Source organism: Syngnathus scovelli, chromosome 22 (assembly GCF_024217435.2).
Source record: "Syngnathus scovelli strain Florida chromosome 22, RoL_Ssco_1.2, whole genome shotgun sequence".
NCBI lineage: Eukaryota > Metazoa > Chordata > Actinopteri > Syngnathiformes > Syngnathidae > Syngnathus > Syngnathus scovelli.
In genome coordinates, this window is record NC_090868.1 from 79,808 (window position 1) to 96,456 (window position 16,649).

At 58.7% G+C, this 16,649-nt stretch overlaps 4 protein-coding genes across 15 annotated transcripts; 1 reads left to right on the top strand and 3 right to left on the bottom strand.

Moving 5' to 3' along the window:
* Positions 1 to 1,256: 1,256 nt before the first annotated feature.
* On the bottom strand, positions 1,257 to 9,096 carry eps8a (EGFR pathway substrate 8a, signaling adaptor). Of its 12 annotated transcripts, XM_049760370.2 has the most exons (25): positions 8,376 to 9,096; positions 7,305 to 7,423; positions 6,785 to 6,843; positions 6,662 to 6,712; positions 6,531 to 6,598; positions 6,301 to 6,462; positions 6,080 to 6,229; positions 5,939 to 6,021; positions 5,584 to 5,699; positions 5,457 to 5,515; positions 4,999 to 5,119; positions 4,826 to 4,914; positions 4,692 to 4,766; positions 4,485 to 4,633; positions 4,276 to 4,405; positions 4,152 to 4,213; positions 3,995 to 4,085; positions 3,783 to 3,932; positions 3,644 to 3,679; positions 3,036 to 3,059; positions 2,761 to 2,968; positions 2,388 to 2,595; positions 2,175 to 2,307; positions 1,909 to 1,953; positions 1,257 to 1,599 (listed from the first exon to the last, which is right to left on the bottom strand). In XM_049760370.2, the coding sequence occupies exons 2-24, from the start codon at positions 7,403 to 7,405 to the stop codon at positions 1,942 to 1,944; spliced, it is 2,337 nt and encodes a 778-aa protein (XP_049616327.1). In that variant the 5' UTR covers positions 7,406 to 7,423; positions 8,376 to 9,096; the 3' UTR covers positions 1,257 to 1,599; positions 1,909 to 1,941. The 12 variants fall into 12 exon arrangements, with proteins under 12 accessions (XP_049616327.1, XP_049616317.1, XP_049616324.1 ...); XM_049760360.2 differs by lacking the exon at positions 1,909 to 1,953 and having other exon boundaries at positions 2,761 to 2,965; XM_049760367.2 differs by lacking the exon at positions 1,909 to 1,953 and having other exon boundaries at positions 6,785 to 6,840; positions 7,353 to 7,423; positions 8,376 to 9,095.
* A 24-nt stretch (positions 9,097 to 9,120) lies between these two features.
* dusp16 (dual specificity phosphatase 16) lies at positions 9,121 to 12,371 on the bottom strand. Its single transcript, XM_049760458.2, has 7 exons — positions 11,952 to 12,371; positions 11,374 to 11,702; positions 11,114 to 11,252; positions 10,763 to 10,923; positions 10,458 to 10,617; positions 10,254 to 10,377; positions 9,121 to 10,170 (listed from the first exon to the last, which is right to left on the bottom strand). Exons 2-7 carry the CDS (start codon positions 11,644 to 11,646, stop codon positions 9,573 to 9,575), a joined length of 1,455 nt encoding a protein of 484 aa, XP_049616415.1. The 5' UTR covers positions 11,647 to 11,702; positions 11,952 to 12,371; the 3' UTR covers positions 9,121 to 9,572.
* A 171-nt stretch (positions 12,372 to 12,542) lies between these two features.
* crebl2 (cAMP responsive element binding protein-like 2) lies at positions 12,543 to 13,497 on the top strand. Its single transcript, XM_049760531.2, has 3 exons — positions 12,543 to 12,725; positions 12,831 to 13,031; positions 13,119 to 13,497. The coding sequence occupies exons 1-3, from the start codon at positions 12,708 to 12,710 to the stop codon at positions 13,311 to 13,313; spliced, it is 414 nt and encodes a 137-aa protein (XP_049616488.1). The 5' UTR covers positions 12,543 to 12,707; the 3' UTR covers positions 13,314 to 13,497.
* A 523-nt stretch (positions 13,498 to 14,020) lies between these two features.
* On the bottom strand, positions 14,021 to 16,589 carry gpr19 (G protein-coupled receptor 19). Its single transcript, XM_049760477.2, has 2 exons — positions 16,308 to 16,589; positions 14,021 to 15,804 (listed from the first exon to the last, which is right to left on the bottom strand). Exon 2 carries the CDS (start codon positions 15,802 to 15,804, stop codon positions 14,563 to 14,565), a length of 1,242 nt encoding a protein of 413 aa, XP_049616434.1. The 5' UTR covers positions 16,308 to 16,589; the 3' UTR covers positions 14,021 to 14,562.
* Positions 16,590 to 16,649: the final 60 nt, after the last annotated feature.

Sequence of the window (16,649 nt, forward strand, 5' to 3'; positions counted from 1 at the left end):
GAGAGAGAGAGAGAGAGAGACAGAGAGACCTCCTCCGGTAGAGTCGCGCTCGCTCCCTGCTGCTTGCCGTCGTCTTCTTGCTTTTCTTGGGTCTTGGATATGCAAGGCGGCGCCCTTTGCTGGAGGGTAGAACGGCTGAGAGAGAGAGAGAGAGAGAGAGACAGACAGACAGACAGACAGACAGACAGACAGACAGACAGACAGACAGACAGACAGACAGAAGCAAAAGTGAAGATGGCCAGCCACCACGTTACAAAGCACATGCTGACCAAGAGTACTGGAGCCCGGGCACGCGATTCATGACGGACTAGGCAGGCACACTCGTACTCCAAACACCCCAATGAGACGACAAGTACGGTAGTCTCGCGCATGCACGCACAAAGAATGCAGACGCGCGCAGTTTCCATGCATGCAGATTTGTTTCCAGTGGGCCGGACAGACACAAGCTTGACATCCGATGAGGCGTCTCCTCGCTTACCCGCCCTCCTCATCGCCCTGGCCCTTTCCCGCGATGCTTCGCGGCGCAGCAGCAGCAGCTCGAGTGTCACTTAGTGACTCGGGTCTTCTCTGCGGAGGTGTCGAGAAGACGCACAACTTGACTCCCATTCATTACAGCGCGCGCGCGCGCGCACTCCACAAAGTGTTGATGATTTTTGTGTCAACTGAAATCTTTTACGTCCGAAACCTATACAAGTGGTGGGATACTATTAACAACCCTGAAAAAGGAAAGGCAAAGCTTGCAACTAACGTTGACAGAAAACGCGAGCGTGCAGTTTAATAAACACGTGAACAGGCCCCCAAAAAACAAAATCCCTCTTTGTTATCAAGCATCAGAGGGAGATAATATTCTAGTTGGCTCCAAATGGAGCGAACTTCAATTAAACTTACCTTGTGGCCGGCCTCCATTTGTGTTTGCGCCCGCCGTCTTCTGTTGTCTGCTGCGTGCTGGTTGGCTGGCAGGCTGGCTGCTTGCTTGCTTGCTTGCTTCCTTCCTTCCTTCCTTCCTTCAACAGCTTCTTTATTATAAATGAGTCGCCTCTCACCTGCCGCGGCGTGTGCGCCTGAGACAATACCTGGACACGTGCGCCAGGACTCGGAAAGTTTTTTGGGAAAGAGCAACCTTGTAAAGGTTGAGCCGTTGCGTCGACAGGCTTCAGAAACTCATGTAGTGGCTCACAAAGTGGCAGATCGGGCAGGCCACTTTCTGGAGCGTGGTTGGGCTCAATGGGCGACTTTTGAAATAAGAGGGCGCCAAAGACCGTGTGCTTCTTCCATTTATTCTAAAAGAGGGCCCGGTAACAAAGAAATGCTTGCAGTCGCTCACTAAGTGACACTTTTTGCTATTGCAGCACAAGAAGCGGCGCGACAAGAAAACAGTTCCGAGCTGATGCAGTGACCAATGGCGGGCGGCTAAGCTAACACCGCTCGCTGCGACGTGGCTTCGTCAACACGAGCGTCGGCGAACGTTCCAGTGGCAAGGCGCCGTCGGGCTGAACCGGGAGGGAGGAAGTGGCAAGATCTTCAATGGGTGGGGCCCGCTCCCGCCAGGATCTGCTGACGCCTCCTCATAACCTCCCGCAGCTCGGAGCCAGACTCGCGCTGAAGACGGCCGGGTGGGGAACAACAAGAGGAACAAACGTCAAGACGTGGCAAGGTTGACGGAGCTTGAGGGGAGGCAGGCGAGGAGGAACAACATGAAGACCAAGGGGAGGGAGAACTCAGCAATGAGCAACGCCGACGAGGAACAGCTATGAGGAACAATGATGAGGAAATATGTCAGCGATGGAGCGGCTAGTGGAGCGAGAGCTACTGTGAGGACTTGTGTGCTGAGCCACACGCCGGCAGAGGGTGTGAGGTGAGCGTTACAGGACGCCAGGAAGCGGGCTTCCTGGGCGGTAGCAGCAATACCTGAATGCAGCCATGAAGATGATGCCAAGAGGCTCAGAAGAACACCTGAAGAGAGCACACAGCACGCTCGCCACACAGCGCATGCCAACGCAAGCGGTGAAAGGGGGCGGGGGGGGCAGAGGTGGACCCAAGTCACACGCCAAGTCACACGCCAAGTCACACGCCAAGTCACACGCCAAGTCACACGCCAAGTCACTCGGGTTGATTGAAGCGTCAAGGCCCAACCTCGGAGTCTCCGTCCCGTCCCGTTCAAGCGGCCCACCTACCTCCAGCGCGGCCTTCTGCACGGCGACCTGGCTGAAGACGCGAGCGCCGTCGTCCGGGCAGACCGTTTTCAGCTCGTCCTTGTTGAGCGAGAAGAGTTGCGCACCCGTCAGCACGCCCAGACTCTCCACGGTGCTGCGCGCAAACAAGATGTGGCCGCCGTGACTTCTTTCCCGCCCAACCGACCGTGTGCGCCGTGGTCCGGCCCTACTCACACCGGGGCGAAACCTTTGGCCTCCAGCCAGCCGCGCACGTCGTCAGGCGACGACTCGTACGTGATGCTGACGCCGGGAAGGTTGGCGGCGGCGGCGGCGGCCGCAGCGCCGCGCCGCGCCGGCACGCCGACTTGCTTGCAGGCGCTGCGGCCCAACGTCAGGCGGTGGAGTAGCTCGTCCTGGACCTCCTCCATGGTGGACTTCCTGCCTAGCGACACATTTGAGCACAACGTTCACGCACAGTTGCCAGTTTGGGCCTTTTCCTCAACAGCACCAAAAGCGAGCCAACGCTCCACCGACAAGTTGGCTCGGAGCTCGATGGAGTCGTCGAACCGAATACGACCAATTGACGAGCCGTGCTGGGCATACTCACGATCGGTAAGGGCTCTCGCGGCGGTGTCGTCGTCGTCGTTTGCCTCACGGGTCGGCGCGCCGTCGGGGCGACTGACGCGCCACTCGGCCACGGCGGCCGTCTCGGGGCCGGTTTCTACGGCGGGCGGCGGCGTGGGCGGACCAGCGGGCGGCGGGGGCATAGGCACCACTTTGGCGGGAAGCTTTTCCGTCCTGGCGACGCTCTGCTTCTGAGGGGCAGCGAGGAGACCATGAGCGGACGGGGTCAAAGTTCAACGTGCCGGGGTAAAAGGTTACCTCGTTGAGCTCTCCCAGTAATTGCTGCGACCCGCGCGCAAAAAGAAAACACAAACATACGTAAATAAATAAGTCTCTCCTCAGCTAGTTTGCTAGTAGCTTGCATGCTAGAAAACCAAGAGGGCAAAGCGGGGCTGGGCGACGACAAAGCCAGGCTGGGCGACGACAAAGCCGGGCTGGGCGAAGGCCCCTTGCCACTTTCAGATAGCTGGTGCCTGCCTGGCGTTTTACATTTCCGGAGTGAACGTGTCATATTTCACTGTACAATGGGTCCAATCCACTTAGTCGTTTGACGGCAGTGAGTGACAGTTGGACACGACTGGCACATCGGTTGTTCTTTGTCAGAAAGCCTTGCTCAACACTGATACGGCCTTCACAGCTGCTCGCATGTTTTTAGCCCCAAAGATATGAAAAAAAGAAAGACCGTGGCAAATTAACTTGAATTCATGAAAATAAAACAAACATGTAATGCCAGCACACACACACACACACACACACACACAAGGAAGAGTCGGACATGCGAGCCCGTCGGGTTGCAAACGTGCGACTGTCCCTTTGAGAAGCAAAGCGTAACCGCTGCTAAGCCCCGCCCCTAGCCGCCACCCTACCTTGAACACGTCAAACTCCTTCCGCGGCATCATCAGCTTCAAACACAAAGAGGCAAGTGGACATGCGTGAGCCAAGGCCAGGAGGATGGCTCACGCCGTCCGTCACAGGCCGGCAGCTCTGCGCAGGCATTGGAGGCACCTGTATGGTGTGGCTGTAGACGGGCTCGCCGCCGCGACCCGTCATATCCACAGCGGGCGCAGCGGCGGCCTCCAGGATGTTGTTTGGCACGTAGCCCAGCGAGCTGTCGCCGTTGCGGACCTTCCACCACTGCTTGCGATCATCTAGGACCTGTGAGACAGGAGGCAAGAGACAGGCTCGCTGCCGCCGCCGGCGGCGTCGCCGCCGCTCACCTCCACCAGCTCGTCCTTGAGCACTGACAGCTCGGTGTTGTTCCTGGCCACAAAGTCGTACTTGGATTTGGCAAAGCGTCTGCTTTGCTTCCTGGAAAGCAGCCGCCAATCAGGTCCGTGCAAAGTGGGCGGCGGGATCTTTGCGGCGTCAACTCACGTTTGGTGTCCGCCGGCGTGCTCGGGGGCGACGTCTTCTTCCAAACTCTGTCGGCGGGACGCCTGCCACACAAGAAGGCCGCTGAGCTGCATCGGTCCCCGCCGCCACGCCGCCGGCGTCTCACCTCCTTTGAGTAGCTTTCGCCGTCGGCCAGGCATCCCGTGGGTCGTGCGGCGGCCGGTGGCGGCGGCTCCCAACCGTCGTCGAAGACCAGCGGGCACGGCGGGAAGTCGTGATCCTTGGGCCACTCCAACCTGTCCGAGCAGTCGCTCGAGGTCAGGGTGCGCGCGGACGGGCGGTAGATCGGCGGCTTGCCCGGCCCGCCACGGCGACCTGCACTTGGTCCACCCGTCTCCCAGCGCCACCCAAAAGTGGCGCTCCTCGGCGGTGCCGGTGGCGTGCAGGAGCTCGATGGCGGCGCGGGTGAGGAGCGGGACCGTTACGCCGCGGGCTACTTCGGCGCCGCCCGATGCCCGGACCACCTGTGCGAGGGGGCGGAGCCGTCAGCCGCGCTTCCCCTCGGGCGGGGACGGCTCCTACCATTCTCAGGGGGGTGAAGAGGAAGTGGAGAAGCTCGTCTGCGCTGGGGTTCTGGATGCGGCCGTTGAGTTTGCCCTGCGGACGGGACATGCGCTCAATCCTGGGGTGGGCCCCGTTGGCGCTTGCAGCCTCACCAGCTGGTTGAAGGCAAACTTGAACTTCTGCAGACAGTCGAGGAAGCGGCGGCGGTCGGGCGCTCTGGAGCGCAGCGTCAGCACGCCCTCTGGAGGACAAAGACACGGTCAGCGGGCTCAGGCAGGTAGGCAGCGTGACTTCCGCACGCACGCAAGTTGCACGCTGCCAGCACCTCCGGGACTCTTCTTGTTCTTGTTTTTCTTGCGCTGGGCCAGCTGATCGCTGGCCTCGGCCACTTTCTGCAGTTGGCCGATGAAGGCCTCGATGTCGTCCAGGAGGCGGTTCAGAATTTGCTGAGTGCAGGCAGCGCAATGTATTAGTGCTGGAATCTTACAAGCCAGGCGCCGTGGCCAGGCGCCGTGGCCAGGCGCCGTGGCCAGGCGCCGTGGCCAGGCGCCGTGGCCAGGCGCCGTGGCCAGGCGCCGTGGCACCACTCCAGCAATGACGTGGGAGACGCCTGCAATTAGCTTTTTAGTTTCAGAACGCGCCGATCTCTTTACATGTGCTCTTCAACAAATGATTCCACCACATCAAGTCCACTCCAGCGTGCGTGCGTGCTGGCCCAATGAAAGCCTGCCATCCTGCCATTCTGGAATCCTGTCGCTATTCCACCCATTGCTTTCCTCTTACCACATCGCGGTCCACAAGGACCACCTCGGCGTCCTCCAACGGCGCCTTCTGCGGTTCACCTGCGTGCGAAGGCCAGGCGGTGAGCTCTGCGTACGGTCGCACGGGCCACGAGTTTGCTGTCGCTCACCACGGCGGTCCGGCGGGGCGTCGGCTCCACTCTCTGGGTCATCCGCACCGGTCGGCGCTTCTGGGGCGGGAGCGGCGGGGGGAGGCGGAATTTGGCCCTCGCTCTTCAGGATCATCCTACCGGCGGCACATCCATCAGTCAACGCGCTCGCTCGCTCGCTCGCTCGAGCCGGCGACGCTCCAAAACACAAAATGAAGGCTGATGTGGAGCCGGCGGTCATTCTAAAAAGTGGCTTGGACTGCCGCCATATTTTGGACAGAAAGCCTTGCACATTTTTAATTACGGGCAACTGAAAGCTAAGCGGCGGACTCTGGGCGGGCTACATCCGGCGGAACGCGTCGCGGGCAGGACTTACTTGAGGACCTCCGGCCGTTTCCTGGCTTTGCCTCCTTTTGCGTCCGTCAAGGCGCTCTGGATGTCGGCGTGGATCAGGTGGGCCTGCGGACGTGCGCGGCTTAGATGACTCCAAGGTAAGCCTCCCCCCCCACCGCCTCACCTTGGTGTGCTCGCACTGGAAGAGGTGAAGGTCGGCTTTGTTCTGACCCAAGTCCTTGCACGCCAGCGCCAAGATGGAGTCAAAGCTGCACGCGTTGCTCACCGCTTGGCACTGCTGAACCGAACTCAGCGGAAACACTTCCAGCTCGCACTGGAACACACAAAATGGCGACTCGAACAAGGACGGCGCGTGCTAGCAATCAGCAGAAGAGGGCGAGCCACCTCGGTGTCTGCGTCGACGAGGCTGACGTTGTCGCGGTGGACACGCAGCAGCATGTCCTGCGTCCAGATCTTCCCTTTGGCGTCCAGCAGCCGCAGCCGTCGCACGCCGTCCTCCACCGTCAGCAAGCCGGCTTTGCGCTCCATCACAAAGGTGCTCAGGTGCTGCGCCGGAAGGCCGACGTCAGCCTTCCGGCCGGCGGGACGGCTTCGACACGCCGGACGCCACTCACCTCCACCTGGTACTGGGACGTGTCAGCGCGGCTGTCGACGCTGCTCGCGCGATGCCATTTCCGTCGCCCTGGTGCACACAAACGTCAAAGCACGTCTCAAGCCGAGGCCACGTGCCGGCGACACCGCTCACCTTTCCGCTTCTGTCCGGACGATGAGTGCAGGAAGTAGACTTGATCGCTTTCTGTCAACACACATTGCAAACGGCTCCTTGGTCGAGGAGAGCGGACAGCGATCGCCAAAGGCGCCGACTTACCGACAAGAGCTTTGGCACGGGACTTTGCCGTAGCTTTGGCTTGGGAAGCGTCATGGCTGCTGTCACATACACAAACGTTTAGCATTAGGATTCGGATCGGCGGAGCTCATCTCTCGAGGTCAAGATTGGGTCCCGGTCTGGAGTCAGATTCTGAAAGTCGAGTCTCGCTTTCGGTCAAGTCGGGTCCAGGTGGGGGATCAAGGTCACGTTTTGCGTTCTGCGGTCCCGGCCCAGTTCAGGTCAAGGTCCTAGTCGAGGTCGCAGTTCCGGTCAAGGTCCGAGTCACCGTCCGGGTCGCATCTCGTTTCTGGGCCAAGGTCCGGCGAGCTGATTTTAGTGACGGAATTAGCGGCGGCGGCGGCTTGAGGATCAGCTTCAGCTTCTCGGGTCAACACAGGGAGCATGGGCAGCTTTAGCGCAACTAGCGACTCCACTGAGCATATTATCACATTAGCAGGTGACGCCACGTGCACGCCAGGCCCCATTGACGGACGCTACGGGCGCTAGCATCGTGTCGTACGTGAAAGTCCGACGCGCAAGGCTCAGACGGGAGCAGACTTGGACTGACTTGGTGTAGGAGGGGCCAAAGATGGGGAAGGCTGGCGTCTCATTGCCATTCATCTCGTTTGCGATGAACAACTGAAAGACACACACGCACGCGCGCACACACACACACGCACGCACACACACACGCACACACACACACACACACACACACACACACACACACACACACACACAAGACCAGCATTGAAAATATGCCCTCAGGTGCCATCTATCTCATCATTGGAGCACAACCACGTGTGATGTAAAGATTGCAATTAAAGTGTCATCACAGATGACAAGCGGTGACTTTTCCCACAGCTTCATCATTTAGTCAGCGGCCGGCCCGACGTCCATTTTAGTTTCGGTATCCATGGCAACAGAAACGCGTAAGAAGACGCCAATGGTACAATGTGAACAAATAGTGTCAGCATCAACCCATTTCTAATTTGCTCGGGCAGGAAGCCGAGAAGAGGAGAAGACGAGGAAGGAGAAAGCGGAGGGGAGGGGAGGGGATGAGAGGACACGTCCACGTGACGCAGCATGCGGCCCCTCCCTTCACTGTGCGTCAGGTTGCCTTGGAGACGGCAAGCAGCTCAGCCGGCAAGCAAACACGGACTTGGAAATGTCGTCGTGGTCACTGACACCCCAACGCAACACGTTGCGGACTGTGCGGGTCCGTTGATTGACAGCCAGCCCGTGTGCAATTTGCGCTTGGACCATAAAAGCACTTATGGGCCCTCCCATTTCCGTGCACACGTGCTTGTTGTTGGAGTGGTGGCGACAACACGGCAGCTCAGCTTGCGCATACGCACACGCACACGCACGCACAACAAAGAAGATAAGAAGATTGGACAGCCAAATGCAACAGATGGAAAAAAGAAAGAAAGAAAAAAAGAAAGAAAATGAAAGAACGACGTTACTTGGAGGAACATGCAAGGCGCATGTGGTTACGAAGCAATCGTCACAATTTTCAGGTGGTCAAGTGACAAAGCGTGCGTCAGGTGAATTGAGCGCGTTAGCAGGCAAGTCGTTCGAGCTCACTGACCTTCTCCAGGAAGTCTGCCTGCCTGCCGGTCGGTCGGCCGGCCGGCCGGCCAGCAGCAGGAGCGGGTGGCTCACGTTAAAGTCACATGGGAAGGAGCGTTGCGGGCGGACAGGAGCGGGTGGCTCACCTTAAAAGTCACATGGGAGGGAGCGAGCGACACACGAGTGAAGCACAAACGCGCCCAAAGTGACGGTGAAAGGCGAGCAGCAGCCACCCACAATCCTCCTTCGGCTTGGTTTAAGCTCCTCAGCACCTGACCTGACGTGGGGCGGGCAACAGGAAGTCCGTTCAAGATTTATGATTCCCATTCGGACTCTGCGCCTTTGTGCCCCTTGCTTCCTGCACCACACACAAACCAGCCAGCCAGCCAGCCAGACAGCCAGCCAGCCAGCAAGATGACCTTTGCACCTGGAAACGTGGAGAAGAACAAACATGGCCGTTGACAGTAGATAAAACAAGAGCTTGCCCAATATGCAGCCTCCGGCATGCACGCTAATGCTAACGGCACTTGACGAAGCTGAGCTGAGCAGAGCAGCGCCCCCTGTGGTCATCAAAACTTTTATTCGCGCCCCCCTGACCTGCCGGCACCAAAACTTTCATTCTTGGTTGCTACTGTCAGGAAGCTGTTCGCCCATACGATTGATCCAGCAATACTTGGAGCCCATTTTCAGTTGCAGCAAAAGCGATAACAAACAATGGAAATGCCTTGGAACATGTTTATTAAAGCAACCCCCCCCCCCCCCCCCCCCCGAAAATGAAAAAATCCAAGTGCAACAAAAAGTTCCGGGTGGAAGCAGCATCTCAAATCAAACAAATCAAAAGCTCCCTGAAGTTTTTGAACTTATCACTGAGGCCGCAGTAGTCAGATTAAAACAAAAAATAGGTCGATCCTTAAGAGTTGGTCGCTATGAAACTGGTCGATTTGAGGTCAGCTGCTGCTCGATGCCAAAGGAAACGAGCTGAGGCACAGACGGCGACAGCCTGGCTTTCTGCTCACCGAGGAGCTTCCATCGTCTTCTTCCATCCGTCTAATTGCGTGGCCATGACAAGCCTCGGGCGAGCCTGGCTTTGCCCGCAACCCCCCCCCTTTCAGGCACACATCGCAAATAGGCATGCGCAGACAACTATGCTCAACGTCCACGCTCCCTCCATATGCAAAACGACCCCAGCGACTGGGCGTGACCTTTGGCCTTTGTGTCAGGACACGCCGATGAGCTCCAAGCTGGCAGAAAAGCTGTCTGGCGTGGCCAGCTGGTTTTCCGTCCTGCCCGGATAACTTCGGGTCTTCTCAAAGTGGCTCTCCTCATGCCAACTCCTGCGAGAAACGCCGCGGTCGGACGCTCGGGGCTGCCGCGGCGGCGCCTCCGGCCCGCGAGCAAACGCCGCCGAGTAGAAGCGCGCCGTGTCCGAGGGGGAGAGGCAACGGCGGCCCCCTGGGGCCGGCAGGATGTCCGAGTGCCACCCTCTGAGGGTGCCGCCGGGCCAAGCTCCGGGTGCCCACCGGCGAGGGACGGCGGACTCGTCCCAACTTTGCTCGGAGACCTCCTCCACGGGGGAGAAGTGGCGCGCTGACTCTGGGGCGCCGTGGAGTCGGGCGGTGTCCTCCAGGCGGAGGCCGCCCGGGGCCCGCGCCAGCTCGTCCGGCTGAGCGGGGTGCCATTGACCGGCCGGGACTTGCTGTCCACCGGCCGAGACCTGCCGTGGCGCTTCTCGGGAGATCTTCTTTTCAAAGTCTAGCAGCTGACCCAGGAAGTTGAAGTTGGGGGAGATGCTGGGCCTCTTCTCCTTCACAAACCTGCAGGTGGACGGACGACACCGCCAGTCAGGAGCGCGTGGAGTCAGGAGCGCGGCGGCGATCCGGGCGGCGGCGGCGGCCACCTGTACGCCTCGTCCAGCGACATGCCCATCCGCTTCATGATGTAGGCGATGGCGATGGTGGCTGAGCGCGAGATGCCCGCCAAACAGTGGACCAGCACGCGGGCGTCCGACGCCTTGGCCTTCTCTGTAAGGCACGCCCCACACGCACATGAAGAGCGAACGGCGACGGGAAGCGTGCCCAGAGTGGCGTGACCGCTTGCCGACCGATGAAGTCCAGCGAGGCGTCCAACCAGGGGAGGATCTTGTCGCAGAAGCCGTCGTCCACGGGAACCCTCAGGAAGCGCGAGTCGGCGATGAAGTCAGGTTTGGGGCATGTGTTGCTGGCGTTCAGCACGTAGGCGATGGCGTCGCGCTGCATCGCTTCCTGACAGTCGTGCGCATGCACACGCACGCGCACACACACACGCACACACACACGCACACACACACACACACACGCAGGCAGGCAGGCAGGCAGGCAGGCAAGCAGATGTCACGCCGGAAGCCACATCATCAGCAGGCGCGGCCACCTTGTTGAGGACGTCCCGCTGGCAGCCCAGGTATAGGTGCGGCAGGATGCGGGTGGGGCCTGGTGTCGCGGCCGGCAGAGACGACGGCCTCGCCGCCGCCGTCGCCGTCTGCTTCCCCTCGCACAGGCACGCAAACTGGCGAGAAAACTGCGAGAAGCCGCCTGAGCTCACACAAGAAAGGGGGCGGGGCGGGGCGGGGGAGGTCCTGTCAGTGCGCGTGCCGTTAAGAAAGAGCTGGGAAAAGTGCCCACACCGGCCGGACCCTTGCTGCTGACGGTCACTTGCGGGGAATTCCAACAAACTAAGCCCTTCCAACTGGGCCAAAGCCCACTTCCAGAGCCAGCCACTCACCGGCCAGCAGGCGCACAGACGGGAAGTGTGGCTGGAGCTTGAGGAGCAGCACGGCAGCGAAGGCGTCACTGCGCAGTGCGCACGCATCCCACGAATCCTCATCGTAGACCACCAGCTGCAGGCCGGCCTCCAGCGCCACCTGAACAAAGGGCAGGCAGGTTCTGGCAGATGGGCGGGCAGGCAGGCAGGCAGGCAGGCAGGCAGGCAGGCCAGCGCCACGTGAGCGGCCAGTTGACACGGCAAGCAAGAGCGGGCCTCACCTCGCTTCCGGCGGCCTGGCGCAGGACGTCCTTGACGTGAACTTTATCCCGCTGCAGCCGCCGCTTAAGCAGCTTGGACGCATTGACGTTGACGGCGTGGGCGATGCGTCGCGCGTTGAAGTCCGCAAAGGGTCGGCTGTCCACCAGCAGCACGCCCCCTGCTTGACCCGTGACCCCTCGGCCCCCCTCTAGCAGGCCCGCCAGCGCCTCGGGCGGCAGGGAGCGCACCCGGACGGGTGTGGGCGGCTCTGTCGCTAAAGAGGCTTCCGCCATGTCACGACGGCCAACGCCGCGATGACGTCCCGAGTCTGACGTCAGGCACGGGAAATCTTTGAACAAAGGCGACAAGAAAAAGGCATGACATATGAGAAGGCAGAACACGGCATCGGTTGAGTTGACGTTTGAAAATGGGGATCAAATTAAGACCGAACAGTTAATAACCAGTGGATTAGCCAAGTGTCAACGTTCAAGACAAGTCACGATGAAACGCTCCGTGTCTCCGAGGCAACTCGAGTTGAGCCAAGTTGTCGTGACGTCACCACACATCGAGCCAAACTCGAGTCCATTTTGCGACTCACCGCTCGATCGTTCGACATCGGAGTCTTTCGAGGCCCAGGCGGGGACCCAACTTCAACCGTTGCCGAACAAAAACAGTTTTACAGGCGTTGTGTGCTCGCTCGTCCGAACTTTATCCGCGTCCAAAGGCGCTGAGGTCACGGCGGGGAAAAGAGCGTTACGTCATCCCAACGAACTGGCGTCTCTTAAAGGCGCAGGCGCACATTACAATTCATTTCGAAAGAAATTACAATTACAACGCTACTGTCTCCAAAATGGAAACTTCTCTGTGTTGCTCTTCTCTTTGAACCTAAGTTCCAAGTGTTTTGTGTGAGCATCGACGATCTCATAATCAAGTCTCTGTCTTGAGTCTTTGCACATTTGATGCACTTTCGATGCAATATGATGGCCGCTGTCGAACTTCACTCACTGTCTTTGTGAACATCACATCTTCCCTAATTTCCCCCCAGTGTTGAAGACGGGAGATAAAGAAAACACATTTGATCATCCATTGTTGTTATGAGAAATAAAGTTTTGAGGAGGAGGGAAAAAAAAAAAAAGGAGGCGTGGTAAATGACGTTGTCAGCGAGCGCTGTGGTCTCGGGGCGGGCTCTGCTTGTTGCCGTTGTTTTGGATCAGGACAATTGGTGCCGCCCTTGTCATTTTCGACGCCAACTGAGAGCCGACGTGCGAAAGGCCAAGCGGAGAGCCGCTCAAGCGGAAGGCCGGGGCCGGGCGGAGATCGAGCGAGCAGCCAAAAGCCTCGCAAACAATCCGACATGGAGGAAAATAACAAGGTGAGCTGAGCGGGCGGGCGGACATGTTTGTTTGGAATGGTCTCGTGACGTAACGGAACGGAGGAAGACCTTCAACTCTTCCGTCATGTGTGCGCTTGAGTGCAGATGCTGGCGGCGGGCAAAGCCAAGAAGCCCGGCAAGCGCGGTCGAAAGCCGGCCAAGATCGACCTGAAGGCCAAACTGGAGCGAAGCCGTCAGAGCGCCAGGGAGTGCCGCGCCAGGAAGAAGCTGCGCTACCAGTACCTGGAGGAACTGGTCTCCAGCAAGGAGAGGGCCATCTGCGCGCTCCGGGAGGAGCTGGACATGGTGAGACCGACGCAAGAGCCGTTGCTGCCCTCCCGATGCCTCCTTTACCTTGGCTCCTCCGTGCTGACGTCATGCCTTTGCTCGCAGTACAAGCAGTGGTGCTCGGCCATGGACCGGGGAAAGATCCCCTCGGAGATCAAGGCTTTGCTGACGGCCGACGATCAGCAGCAGCAGCAGCAGCAGCATCAGCAGCATCAGCAGCTCCACCACCGGGGGCCTGCTGTGGGGGGAGGCGCAACCACCAGAACGGCCAAGAGCGCCAAGAACCAAAACGTCTCATGAGGGGCCACCGCCCTGATGTAAAGAAGATTTTGTCCTGACTTTGGAACATTTGCCGGACGCCACCGCCGGCAAGTCGCAGGACACGTCCACTCGTCAAGCAGGCTACTTGCAGCTGTGCTTCGGAACTGTTGTCACACCTGTTCTTCTTGAAGATCAGCAATAATAAGAATTTCAAAAAATCCAATCAAGCCAACAATTGTCATCTGCTCAACTGAAATTTAAAATGGCCCATATTACAGCCAGGCAACATCGCTTCTGAAAAGGACGCAAACACAAAAAGCAATCGAGAAAGGCAAGAGTGTGGAAAAGCCCTCCTCGTACATCGTCTGATCGAGGAGAAACGCGTGGCGCGCTTGTTTGTGTGGTCACGGACACCGGCGTGGCGTCTCTTTTGCTGCCTACTACAGTGCGAAGGCTCCAACGTCTAACCTTTACCGCCATCTAGTGGCGAATTCATACGTTACACCTGCTTCCATCCAAAGCGCGTGCCGGCGGTGCGGGCCGGTGCCACACCCTTGGCAATCCTACCACAATGTCTTCGGCATCGCGAGTGCATTATTGCATTGGGTCAGTGAGGCAGCAAATTTGTGACAGCTAGGTAGGTGATGTCTACTATGTAGCAGAAAGACAGCGGGCGACGAGCGTACTAGACTTACCATTATACACACACAAAGCAATGTACATAGAGAACGACATTTCGCGCAGGATTGAAACGAAATGTGGGCTTTTCTTGTGAAAGAAGATGACAAAATGGAAACGTTCTACACACTGTCATGGAAATGCAAAATCCCAGCTCCCTTGACTGTGGTGCCCGCCCGAGTGACAAGAAAAGTGGAACGTGAAGCGTGAAAAGAAGCCGCCGCCGCCGCCCCCACCTCATGCATTTGGGTTTGTTTTCACGGAGAAGCCACGTGAACATGGAATTTGGATCTTGAGAAAAGGCAGTCAAAACGTGAAAGAAGAGAAGAAAAGAAACAAAACAAAAAAAAACACCCCTGACAACACATTTGCTTCTCCTTGAAAACAATGAGTTACGGCCAGCAATACAAAAAGTCACACCAATGGATTTTCCGTCTACGTTTACCCATAAAACAATATGCAGACGAGCTGGCCCTTTGGAAAGCTTAGTCCGTCGGGGGCCTTCTGAGAGGCCGACTGTTTGTTGGGCATACCGCCGAGGTCCGCCCCAAAAGCGCCGCCAAGCCCCACGTTAACGGTTTTGCCAGCCCCGCTGCCTCGGCTGAGCGCGTTACACAAAAGTGTTGTGGGTGGCCCAGGCCAGTTTCTTCTGGTCTTTGGCGTCGCGCCGGAAGCTTTCCAAGGTGGCGACGGCGTCCTTGGCGTTGACGGGCGTGTCGACCACCCCCACGTAGTTCTTCTTGGCCAAGCGCGAGCTGGCGGTGATGGTGTAGGCGTCGCCGCGGTAACACTTGACCGAAGACATGCAGAAGGTTTCCCGCATGCCACGTCGGAAGTTGGCGTTGTAGACCGAGTACAAGGTGGGCTTGGAGGCGGCCGAGCCAAAGGAGATCCAGGTCACGGCGGCAAAGAAGAGCAGCCCCCGGCGCCGCCCGGCCTCCTCTCGCGGGTGCCACAGCTGCGCCAGGTAGAAGGGCGTCCACGTCACAAAGAAGAGCCAGTTGAGCACCAGGAACATCTTGATGGTCTTCACCTTGGTGCGAGGAACCGTGTTCATGGTGCGCCGCACCGCGTGGCCGTCGGCTCCGAACCTCCAGATGTGGCCCACCACCCGCCGGTAGAAGGAAGCGATGAGCGCCGCCGGGAGAGCCAAGCCCAGCAGGAGGTGGGCGGCGGCGTACCACACGCCGCCCCGGCTGTCGGGCAGAAAGAAGAGGCAGTGGTGGCTGTCGGCCGGCGGCGCGGCGCCGTAGAAGGTGATGCACGGCGCCGCTAGGGCGGCGGCCAGCAAAGCTGACGCCAGGATCATCTTCTTGGCCTTCTCGCGGGACACCTTGAAGCTGAGCGGGTACACAATGGTGTAGAAGCGGTCCACCGAGATGGACAGCAGGACGTAGACCTGCACGCCGGGGCACAGGTGCTGCACGTAGCGGGTGGCCGCGCACGCTGCCGCGCTCAAGGGCCAGCGCCCCCACGCCACCTGCACCAGAACCAGGGGGGCGCCGCCCACGCTCAGCAGCAGGTCGGCGCAGGCGATGGCCACCACAAAGTAGTTGGTGGTGGACTGCGCTCGCCGGCTGCGGCGGATCACCAGGCACACCAGCGCGTTGCCCAGGACAGACAGCAGCCACAGTGCGCCCAACACCAGTGCCAGTGCCGCCACCTCGCCCGACGTCAGCCCGTCCTCGGCCACCCGTGCCCGGGGGGAGGTCGCCGGGATGCCGGAGGGCACGGGTGCCGCCGCCGCCGTGCCGTTTTCCATCTCAGAGTAGTTGAAGGACGCCGGGTAGGAGAAGGCCGGCGCAAACAGCGAGCGCTCCATGGCCTCCGTGTTAGCCCACGAGTACACCATCTGAAGCACAGCACATGATGCCTAACGTCAGCAAGGGGACATGATGCTTAACGTCAGCAAGCGCACATGGCCAGACCACGACGCTTGGGAGGCTACTTTTTCCCGAATAACGACGCCAGCCACGACAAGAATTCATTCAAGCATTCAAATATTTTTCATTCACTGCAAAAAAAACAAAAAAACGGCCCCCTAAGTTAAGTGCAGTGCAGTGGCTGGAGTCCAATATTTCTCTTTTGACAGAAAATGAATATCGGACACCTCCATAAATTAATAAAGGAAAGCTAAATTTGCATTTAGTAATGTGAAACATTCCTCATTTAAGCAGGTTTGAAGCTTACGCGCGTTTAACAGGAAGTGACGGGCGGGCGCGCGCACAAATGACGAGACAAGCCCCGCCCATTGCGCGCACCCATCTGCCTTCAACGATTCAGTCTCAATTAGTCAATCAGCATTGTCGTCTGCGTACGCATCGCATACGAGAGTGCGGGTGCGCGGACACGTACCTCCAAGCGAGCTGCACAATGATTCAAAATAGCTGATAATCGATAAAGCCCTCAGAGCGGGAGATGAAGGTGACAAAAAGGAGGACGAGGCGACTTGCGTCCATCGTGTTGGTGCGCGCGCGCCTTGATCACTGGAGGAGGAAGATGAAGAGGAGGAAGAGAGTTCCTGGGACGTACCAAGTCATGTGTGAGGGTGGCATAACCCAGCCCCCCTCACAAGGACCGCCCACCCAAATTGGAAAAGGCTCGTTACACACATACTTGTATACTTACATACAAATACATTTGGCTCTCACACACGCGCCCACACACACACAGCTGTTGCTTACGTGAAAAGAAGTT

What these genes read in the sequence shown, in the direction of transcription:
- eps8a (XM_049760358.2), bottom strand. Translation starts at nt 7,405, where the DNA reads ATGAATGGCAATGAGACGCCAGCCTTCCCCATCTTTGGCCCCTCCTAC. An exon ending in GAACAAGAAGAGTCCCGGAG is followed by an intron (nt 4,915 to 4,998) that starts GTGCTGGCAGCG and finishes TTTGTCCTCCAG; the next exon opens with AGGGCGTGCTGACGCTGCGC. An exon ending in TCTACAGCCACACCATACAG is followed by an intron (nt 3,680 to 3,782) that starts GTGCCTCCAATG and finishes TTGTGTTTGAAG; the next exon opens with CTGATGATGCCGCGGAAGGA.
- dusp16 (XM_049760458.2), bottom strand. Translation starts at nt 11,646, where the DNA reads ATGGCGGAAGCCTCTTTAGCGACAGAGCCGCCCACACCCGTCCGGGTG. An exon ending in GCCAGGCCGCCGGAAGCGAG is followed by an intron (nt 11,253 to 11,373) that starts GTGAGGCCCGCT and finishes CCCTTTGTTCAG; the next exon opens with GTGGCGCTGGAGGCCGGCCT. An exon ending in GTCTGTGCGCCTGCTGGCCG is followed by an intron (nt 10,924 to 11,113) that starts GTGAGTGGCTGG and finishes GTGTGAGCTCAG; the next exon opens with GCGGCTTCTCGCAGTTTTCT.
- crebl2 (XM_049760531.2), top strand. An exon ending in TCCGGGAGGAGCTGGACATG is followed by an intron (nt 13,032 to 13,118) that starts GTGAGACCGACG and finishes CTTTGCTCGCAG; the next exon opens with TACAAGCAGTGGTGCTCGGC.
- gpr19 (XM_049760477.2), bottom strand. Translation starts at nt 15,804, where the DNA reads ATGGTGTACTCGTGGGCTAACACGGAGGCCATGGAGCGCTCGCTGTTT.